At 40.5% G+C, this 10000-nt stretch overlaps 1 protein-coding gene across 1 annotated transcript; it reads right to left on the reverse strand.

Moving 5' to 3' along the window:
• Positions 1-221: 221 nt before the first annotated feature.
• Positions 222-2872, reverse strand: pde6hb (phosphodiesterase 6H, cGMP-specific, cone, gamma, paralog b). Its single transcript, XM_058769619.1, has 4 exons — positions 2833-2872; positions 902-1059; positions 474-514; positions 222-382 (listed from the first exon to the last, which is right to left on the reverse strand). The coding sequence occupies exons 2-4, from the start codon at positions 1045-1047 to the stop codon at positions 306-308; spliced, it is 264 nt and encodes an 87-aa protein (XP_058625602.1). The 5' UTR covers positions 1048-1059; positions 2833-2872; the 3' UTR covers positions 222-305.
• Positions 2873-10000: the final 7128 nt, after the last annotated feature.

The following is a 10000-nucleotide window of genomic DNA, read 5'->3' on the forward strand; positions in this document are numbered from 1 at the left end:
GGAAACACACCTTCTGTAATAAGGGCGGAGTCGCAGCTAGGGGTGTGTCTTAACCCTGACGACTAGCTTTCAGGATGTTGATTGACAGCTGAGGAGTGGGAGGGGATTAGTTGTCGTCTTATCGCAGCATATACAAAATATAAAATATTATATAATAATAATAATAACAATAACAATCGTATCAATAATGACAGTATCCATGCGTTGAATCAGTCCTTTACCATCATACATCATAACCTCACGACAACATTGAGCAAAAGGGTGGGGCCACGGGATGAGAGGGGTGGGGCTGAAGGAGGCGGGGCTTAGATAATGCCGTATTTGGCCAGATCGCTGAGCTCCATGTCTCCAAACGCTTCCCATGGGCACACCACAGTGATGTCTGTCACGAGAAAAGACACAGGCATTAAACACTGAACACAGAGAGAGAGTGTGTGTGTGTGTGTGTGTGTGTGTGTGTCACCGTGACTCACCTGTGCCGAGACCCTCCATACCAGGAATATCATCACCAAACCTGCAGACAAGAGGGAAACTCACTCAGTGACCGCAGCATTTGTGTGTGTGTGCATGTGTGTGTGTGTGCGTGCGCGTTTTTGTGACAAATGAGGACATAAATTTGTATAATGACAAGGGTATGACAGGTATTACAAGGAGAAGGACATTACAGGACATTACTCCATGTCCCCACTTTTCAAAACACTTATAAATCACACAGAATGGAGTGTATTGAAAATCTGAAATAGCAGAAAGTCTCCTGTAAGGGGTAGGTTTAGGTGTAGGGTTGGTGTAGGACAATAGCACATACAGTAAGTACAGTATAAAAACCATTACGCCTATGGGATGTCCCCACTTTTCACAAAAACAAACATGTGTGTATGTGTGACTGTGTGTGTGTTTGTACCCTTTCTGCCCGGGCTTGGGGGCCTTGCTCTTGAAGGTGCGTGTCTGTCTCTGCTTGAATTTGGGCGGCCCTTTCTTGGGCGTGGTGGGTCCGGCAGTGCTGGCGGGCGTGGCCAGAGCACTTCCTGCGGGAGGAGCAGCGTTCATGTTTGCGCTTCCCTGAAACACAGCGAACAGGAGCAACGCTTACGATTGGAGCGCGTCACGGGAATCTAGGATTATGGGATTACGCCACTCGAACTGGAACATTAAAAATTTCAGATCATGCTCTTCATCTGTTACCGCTGGTGTTCCTCAAGGCTCTGTTTTGGGCCCTCTTTTATTTATAATTTACTTATTACCTCTCGGTTATATTCTTAGGAAATATGGCATTAGTTTTAATTGCTATGCGAAGAAAACCCAGCTCTATTTGTCTTCTAAGCCAAATTCTACTCTTCTTTCTTCTTCTCTTTTGGATTGCTTAGAAGAGATTAAATCTTGGTTTTTGCATAACTTTCTCAAGCTGAATATTGACAAAACAGAGGTTCTTCTTGTTGGCACTAAATCTAATTTGTCAAAATCCAATTGTTTTTTTTGTTTTTTACTTTCTATTGATAACTCTATAATCTCCTCATCTTCTCAGGTTAAGAGTCTGGGTGTCACCCTTGATAGTACTTTGTCTTTTGAAAAGCATGTGAACAATATTACTCAGTCTGCGTACTTCCATCTACGGAACATTAGCCATCTTCATCCATTTCTCACATCCAATTCCACAGCTATTCTTATGCTCTAGTTACCTCGTGCATTGATTATTGTAACTCTCTTCTGTTTGGGTTACCTCACAAACAGAATTCAGCTGCCTGTATAATTACTAGAACCTCCTCCATCGAGCATATCTCTCCAGTTCTCTGTCATCTTCACTGGCTTCCTGTTAAATATTGAGTAGAGTACAAGATTCTGCTTCTCACTTTTAAAGCTCTTCATAATCTTGCATCCTCATATCTCTCTGATTTGCTTCATACACCTGAAGTGTACTCTTAGATCTTCTTCATCTGTTTCCCTCATTGTACCTCCTGTTCGTTTAGCCACTATGGGGTCCAGGGCGTCTAGCTGTGCTGCTCCTCATGTCTGGAATTATCTTCCACATTCTATACGAGACAGGGATTGTCTGACTACTTTTAAATCATGTCTTAAAACTTATTTGTTTAGATTAGCGTTCTCTGATCAATTTTGATCTAAATGATCTAATGTTAAACAGCTGTTGTTTGTTGTCTTGATTTTTATGATTATCACTCAACTGTAGGCGCCTTTAAATAAAATGCATTATTATTATTATTATTGTTATTATTTGATTATCGCTCGTCATCTTGCACTGATGGCTGTCGCGTGTGTCGCTGCAGCCTCTTTCCACTCACGTAATTAATGTTGTCTGCATATATTGATTTATCCTGTAAACACCCCAGTGTGATAACACACAGTCTGTCAATCATAATCACAAAATAAAGCCCTTTAGGAAGAACGCGAGCGCATTCTGTACAATATTCCTGACATCATCTCCTAATAACCCACGTCAAACACTGTTTTTCATGTTGCCTCATTAAGACTGTTAATCTCATTAACACAACAGACTCGTGAGATTTCCTTTCTCTGCCTGATTATGCAGTAGCATATGTCTGTCTGTGGATCAGATGCTGGTGTGTCTCGCTTCATGAGATGCTGTTTACAAGTTCAGAGAATCACACCTTCATCTGATCATGAATATTTCACGCCATACAGTATATTAGTTTTCCTGCTTTAACACCAGAGCTACCGCAGAGTAACATATGTAAAACAAACACCAACAAACACTCAGACTAGACGAAACAGAGCTAGCAGATAATGGGTCGTTTGTGAACTACGGATCTGACCCAGAGGAAGAGCAGTATTGTAGTTCTCTAAAGTGAGTGTGTTTACCTGTGTTTATGGTCCGTGAGTGTGTGTCTGTCTGTCTCCGTCTGTCTCTGGAATGAGGCTCGTCGTCTCTCCTGCTCTCTTATAGTCTCACTGAAGGTCAGAGAGCAGCTTGCGGCTCCCGTTAGGGAAACACTAATGGACTTAATGCTCTTTAGACTTCATCAGGGTGTGTGTGTGTGTGTGTGTGTGTGTGTGTGCACGCTCATTTAATCTCAAGGTTACGGTCTCGTTTCCTGAACATGTGAGAAGATGCAGCTTTTCACAAACACACAAACCCAAGAAAACAGACTAATGTTTCAGCAAAACCCTTCATGGATCACTCGAGTGTCTTTCATCGTTGGAGCAGATCGAATCAGGCGTTTGACTTTTGACTCCACTGTGTTTAACACATCCCAACACTGTAAAGTCACTTTTATTATGTGTGTTCACAAAACACGTGGGTTCAAAGTAGCTTTACCAAGAGTCTTACTGTTATGCCTATAATGCTGGACGATATGACCATGTACTCTACCAGATGAAAGGGTTTGAACCCTTGAGTAAGATTTTTTCTCTTCTGTTCATCAAGCCTGCATTTATTTGATCCAAAATACAGCCAAAACAGTAATATTGTGAAATATTTGTACTTTTTAAAACAGCTGTTTTCTATGTGAATATCTGTTAAACTGTCATTTATTTCTGTGACACGCAGCTGAATTTTCAGCATCATTACTCCAGTCTTCAGTGTCACATGATCTTCAGAAATCATTATAATATGCTGATTTGCTGCTCAAGAAACATTTCTGATTACTAGGGGCCAAGCACTGAAGGTGCGTAGGCACCTGTTGTAATCGTTAGCGTTCTTTTCTTCTTCCACTCGAAGTCTATGGCAGCCCATAGAACCACTTGCGGGAAAGCACACTGATAGAGGACAGTCCCAACATTAACCATAGCAAATTTGGAGTCTCTAATTCAAACTCTTTAGCGCCACCACTTGTCCAAAGTTGCACTCGTGTTTATGCTAATAACTTTTGAACCGTAAACCACAGAAGTAAAATTCCTTGGCTCATACCGAGTCAAATGGACACCAAAATTCAAGAATTGTAAGGTTTAGTTTTTTTGCTATTTTTAATTGTTCGTAAAACCTACTTTATCGAACTTGTCCTAGGCCGTTGCACCGACTGTCACAAAATTTGAATCAGATCATTAGATTAGTCAAACCATTCTCAAATAGTGCACGAACAAATTCTACGAAAAGCATGCAAAAATGGATGTGAGGCTATATCTTCGCAACAGTTTGGCGTATTGAGACCAATCTTGGTGTGTGTTATGAAAAGCATGACCTGAGACTACTTGCAGTGTTTCAGCACTGTGCTCCCTAGTGTTCAGGAGATATGAAAAATGCACATATTTGCTTATAACTTCTGAATGGTTTGGCCAAAAATCACAAAACTGGTCTCTTCAGATTCGGTGCATCATGCCGAGTCGAATAATACACAGTTTTCCCATGTCAGCCATTTTGCGCGTCGGCCATTTTGAATTATGTTCTAAAACACATCACACAGAACACACCAAAATGATTTTATTACAGCACCACCTGTTGGTCAAAAGTGATAAGCCATTTAATCATATTACTAGAGGTTGAATTTGATTTTTCAGCCATTTCAAATACAATCATCCTAAAATTGCTTTTATTACCGATTGTTGCATTTGGTCTGATGCTCCATGCCATGCTAAACTCCTAATTTTGCCACTGGAGTGCTTGGCCCCGTAATTGCTGCTTGCAGCTATATTTATTATTATTATTATATTGAAAAGAGTAGAATTTTTTTCATGTTTCTTTGATGAATAGAAAGTTCAGAAGAACAGAAATAATCTTAAACAGAAATCTTTTGTAATATTATAACTGTCTTTATCTTCACTCTTGGTCAGTTAAAAGCATCCTTGCTGAATAAAAGTGTTCATTTCTATCATTTATTTCCAAAAAACAAACAAACAAAAAAATGATACTACCTCCAAGCTTTTGAATGGTGTAGTGTATAATGTTACAAAAGCTTTTTATTTCAGAAAAATGCTGATCTTTGGATCTTTCTATTCATCAAATAATCCTGAAAAAATGTATAAAAATATTGATAATAATAATAAATGTTTCTTGAGCAGCAAATCAGCATATTATAAATCTTTCTGAAGGATCATGTGACGCTGAACACTGGAGTAATAATGCTGAAAATTCAGCTTTGAAATCACAGGAATCAATTACAGTTCCAAATATATTCAAATAGAAAGCAGTTATTTGAAATAGTAAAAATATCTAACAATATTACTGTTTTTGCTGTACTTTGGATTAAATAAATGCAGATTTGATGAGCAGAAGAGACTTCGTTAACAACATTAAAAATCTTACTGTACATGAACTTGTGACTGGTGTATGACACGAGTGATCGTCTGGATTATGATCTAGTTATAATGTGTTTACAGTGTCGTGTAGCACATATCTCAGAGCTGCACTGACTCAAACACACGTCTGAGTGCTCGAGATGATCAAGTGCTGATGTAGAGAGGCATCACAGATCTTCTGGAGTCTGCCGCCGGCTCTGCTGTCTGGTTTTGGGAGAATCTATTAGTCAGTGGACTCCAGCAGATCTGTCCGAGGAGAGGCTTCATGACTGTGTTCTGAGTGTGTTATGTAATGCATATGTGAGCAGCTTTCATTGGTGTCAGAGAGAAGCGCGTCGTCTGAAGATACGGCTCATCATGTGGGTTAATAATCTGGGCTAATCTGCTCTGGACTGATCTCTGAGCTTTAACAGAACCTGAGGAGGAATGAGTGACGCTTCTCTGCTTATAACGAGCATCACACGCCGAGCATCTTCCCTTCTAATGACCTGTTGTCCAACAATAGAGAACATTATAATAACGAGCCATAATAATGGCTTCTTATCACAGAATGAGGCAGAAAGTAATATATTCTATACTGTAATAAAGGCTATGTTGATTATAAATGGCTTACAAATACACTTAATCATTCTGAAAATACCTGAGATAACTTGAGAAACACAGATAAACTGTATGTTGTGTGAGTGTTTATTGAGTGTTGCAGAAGACTGAAATCATCTTTGGTTTGAGACGGTCTGTGTGTCGCCGCAGATGTGTGTGTTTTCATGAATAAGAACTGTTCTGAAAGGCTTCCAGCTCGTGCTGTGGTCGGTTTCTCTGGTGTTTGCAGCGACAGCGTCATGAAGACGGATCTGGAAACGAGGGAAGATGACGGGCTTGAACACAGTAATCCAGTTTACAGCTTTTCCATGCGCTTTAGATTTTCCTGAAGAGAGTGAGCAGACTCTTTCTGAGAGGGGGATTGTGGGTAATTAGATGTGACCAAACAGGGCCTGACGTGTCAGTCAAACATGATGTGCTCTTCACTTAACACGCTTACCACGGTAAACATGGTAAACACAATACAGAGGCCCTGAACGGCTGTAACATGCTGTTTTGGCTTGGTCACATAGAATCATATCAGGATGTTCTTATTTATTAGGTTGGCTCAAGAAAGCCAACTTACTGAAATGCTATTTAAACTTATTCTTCTTCCTCTTCTTCTTCTTCTCACTAAAACTCAGCTCTACCTCTCATTCCATCCTGATGATCTGATGATAGCTGCTCGCATCTCAGCTTATCTAACAGACATTTCTTGCTTGATGAAGGACCATCACCTTCAACTCAACCTTGCCAAGACAGAGCTGCTTGTGGTTCCATCAAACCCATCGTTTCATCACAATTTCACCATCCTGTCAGGCACATCAACCATAACTCCTTCAAAAACAGCCAGAAACCTTGGAGTTATGATTGATGATCAGCTGACTTTCTCAGACCACACTGCTAAAACTACCTCTACTAAAACTACTATGTGCCTCTAGAAGCTTGCGTTCTGCAAGTGAACGACGCTTTATTGTTCATCCCAAAGAGGCACAAAATCACTTTCACAGACTTTTAAATTAACTGTTCCTCCTGCCCGACTCAATCCCAGCAGCTGAGTCCTTAAGCATCTTCAAGAATCAGCTAAAAACACATCTCCTGCATCTTTACTTGACCCTCGAACTCTAGCACTCTCTATTCTAATTCTATTCTTTAAAAAAAAAGCTTGCCCCTTTTAGACTTTTTTAGCGTCTTTTTAGCACTCTATTAATTTACTAACTGCTTGTTTTCAGTGCAACAACAACAACAAACTAACACTAGCTTCTCTATTCTTTTTCTAAAAGAAGAAACCTTGTTGTGTGTACTGTGTTAAGCTAACTGAGGTTGTTACAGCACTTGCGTATCGTTGCTCTTTTGTTGGTTCTGATCGCTTCTATTCTCCTCATTTGTAAGTCGCTTTGAATAAAAGAATCTGCTGAATGACTAAATGTAACGAGCTTTAACTCTACAGACTCCAAACTCAGCCCAGATCTTCAGACTGATCTCGCCGGGTGTGCTATATCTTTTCTAACTGATCAGACTTATGGTTTTCATAAAACTGAAGATTAAATATCATAAAAATCCCATAGACTTACATTGACAGAATGTTCAGATGAGCCAAGACTATTCAAACTCCAACTGTCAAAATTCAAACTTAAACTCCCAGAATCCTTTGAGACTCAATCAAGCTTCCCTTCTATGTACTATTTCTAATCCATTCAAACTCATCTATCTATCTATCTAATATTTCTAATCTATTTATCTACCTATCATCTCACTATTTCTATCTAACTTCATAGCAACACTCTAGCAACTATCCAAACCAATCTAGCAACCACCCCAGGTTGCCTAGCAACAGCCTAGCAACCACCCTGAGTACCCTAGGAACTACATAACACCCTAGCAACTACCCAGAATACCTTAGCAACACCCTAGCAACCGCACAGCAACCACCCCAAGTTCCCTAACAACCACATAGCAGCACCTTAGCAACCACCCAGAATGCCTTAGCAACCACCTTGAGTACCCTAGGAACTACATAACAACACCCTAGCAACTACCCAGAATACCTTAGCAACATCCTACCAACCGCCCTGAGTACCTTAGCAACTATCTATCTATCTATCTATCTATCTAATCTTTAAAACTACTTTAAATGTCAAACTACTTCAGACTGAAAACCTTTAAACTTCTTGCTTTTAAAAGTTTTTCTAACCTCCCGTTTAACTTAAGGTTTGTTTGTTTATGAATCTATTTGTGTACTGTAATGTTTCTGTTTATGCCCAGGGTTGTTTTGACAGACAGTCAGTGTGGTCTCAGATATTTGGACTCTCTGTGAAACGCAGCTCTTTGTTTGTGCTCTTTCTTTATATAATCGTTCCATCTGATGGTGTTTTATATATAGAAGGCTGTTAATGTGATTATACGGGACTGAAGATCCAGTCAGGAAGAGGTTTAGCGGAGATTACGGCTGACGCTAACACTTCCTGACATCGTTGGTTTCTGGTGAGAGCCGCTCCGTTTGCTCTGAAACATCGGAACTGATCCTGATAACAGCAGCCTGTGGTCAGCGAGGAAAACACAGAACTAAAAGGATGTTTTCTTCATGTTTCACAGATAAATAAGCTATCAGCCTCGGTTCTGTACAGTGATGAGATTGACAGCACGAGCCCTGAACCGTCATCGTCCTGAGACACAAGCCAGCTGCTCCTCCTCATCTGTGCTTCAGTCAGGCCCAGATCAGATCAGATGAAGACAGATGCAGTTCTGTGCTTGAACAGATGGGGGCGCAATCACACTGGAGGAAAACTACATCTTTAGCTTTCATCCTTTAATAATGTAATACATTCATGTGTTTCACATTCTCCTTTGCTCTTTTCTCGTAATATTTTACCTTGTTTAATAGTCACCTTCATTTATATAGTGCTTCATACAGATTGTGCCAAAGCAGCTTTACAGCGTTAAACAGAAAAATAGTGCTGATAATTCAATTCTGCTGTAGATGTGCTCTAAAAAGAGGACAATATTAACAGTGAATATTTCAGTTCTGTGCAAATGAAGTTTAATATTATTCTAACGTGATCTGAAGAATGAACATTTTTACCAGTGAATAGGTCCGTTGTTGTAGTGAAAGTGTCTGTAACTGATCAAATATGGCTGCTCAAACTGATCCATATGAACGTGTTTCTGATTCGTGAGCAGATGTCCAGCTGAATGACCAACAGTGACCTGAGCACCTCCATGGCTATAACACAGCTGTAGCGCCACATAGTGGACTAATGTGTCCTTACACTGGACACCCAGAGTCAGTCCTGTCTGGCATTCAGAGCTATTTACTAAAATTACAACTTTCCCACAATTAGCAAAACCTTACACTCAAGGAGCAAAACACCGGCCTAGATTTGCACAACTGTTAGCTTCACACTTTTTGCAAAACATTACACACAGTGATTTGCAAAGCACTAAACACACTTTTGACACAGAAATCTAACATGATGTCACTCCTTTGCCATTTCAAGACACTGCTTTCCAAAACACCACCCCTATAAACCAACCGATCAAACACAGACACTTAGGTGCTTAACTGTGCACGCAACAATCAGGTGCAAGCACTATAAAAAGGCAAAAGATGAGTTTATGTGTGTTCAAGTAAGAGGAAGAGGAAGAGGAAGAAACATCGTTGGCTACAGAGCTATCCTGAATGTCCCGGGCCAACGTGGTGGTAACATCACAATATATGCTGCAATCGTGCGGAATGGGGTCCTCCACCGGCATGCCAGCTCAGGCCCTTACAACATGCCCCACATATTCACATTTTTAGACAGGCTGCAGAAGACCAAATGGATGCAGAGCAGATGAGATTCATTGTTATCTGGGACAATGTATCTTTCCACTGGTCTGCTGTGATCCAAAACTGGTTTCAATACCTCCCACCATACTCCCCCTTCCTAAACCCCATCGAGGAGTTCTTCTCAGCGTTTATGATCCATGTCCAGAAGGCCCTCATTCGAGCTATGGAGGAAGCATGTGATCAAATACAAGGGTGGATTCGTCACTCCAAAAGATTCTTCCCACGGTGTCTTGCAAATGAAAATATAGCCTGTGATGTTGACGAGGCCCTTAGCCAGATCCAGCTAGGCGGAGAGATGTTTAGGGTTTCATTTTTTTATTCGGTACTGAACTGGATATGTAATTTGTTACAGTATTACTGTAAGCTTACAGTACAATGATACGTCCA

The sequence above is a fragment of the Onychostoma macrolepis genome, chromosome 03 (assembly GCF_012432095.1).
Source record: "Onychostoma macrolepis isolate SWU-2019 chromosome 03, ASM1243209v1, whole genome shotgun sequence".
NCBI classification, from domain to species: domain Eukaryota; kingdom Metazoa; phylum Chordata; class Actinopteri; order Cypriniformes; family Cyprinidae; genus Onychostoma; species Onychostoma macrolepis.

What these genes read in the sequence shown, in the direction of transcription:
- pde6hb (XM_058769619.1), bottom strand. Translation starts at nt 1,047, where the DNA reads ATGAACGCTGCTCCTCCCGCAGGAAGTGCTCTGGCCACGCCCGCCAGC. An exon ending in CCCAAGCCCGGGCAGAAAGG is followed by an intron (nt 515 to 901) that starts GTACAAACACAC and finishes TCTTGTCTGCAG; the next exon opens with GTTTGGTGATGATATTCCTG. An exon ending in TATGGAGGGTCTCGGCACAG is followed by an intron (nt 383 to 473) that starts GTGAGTCACGGT and finishes TTCTCGTGACAG; the next exon opens with ACATCACTGTGGTGTGCCCA.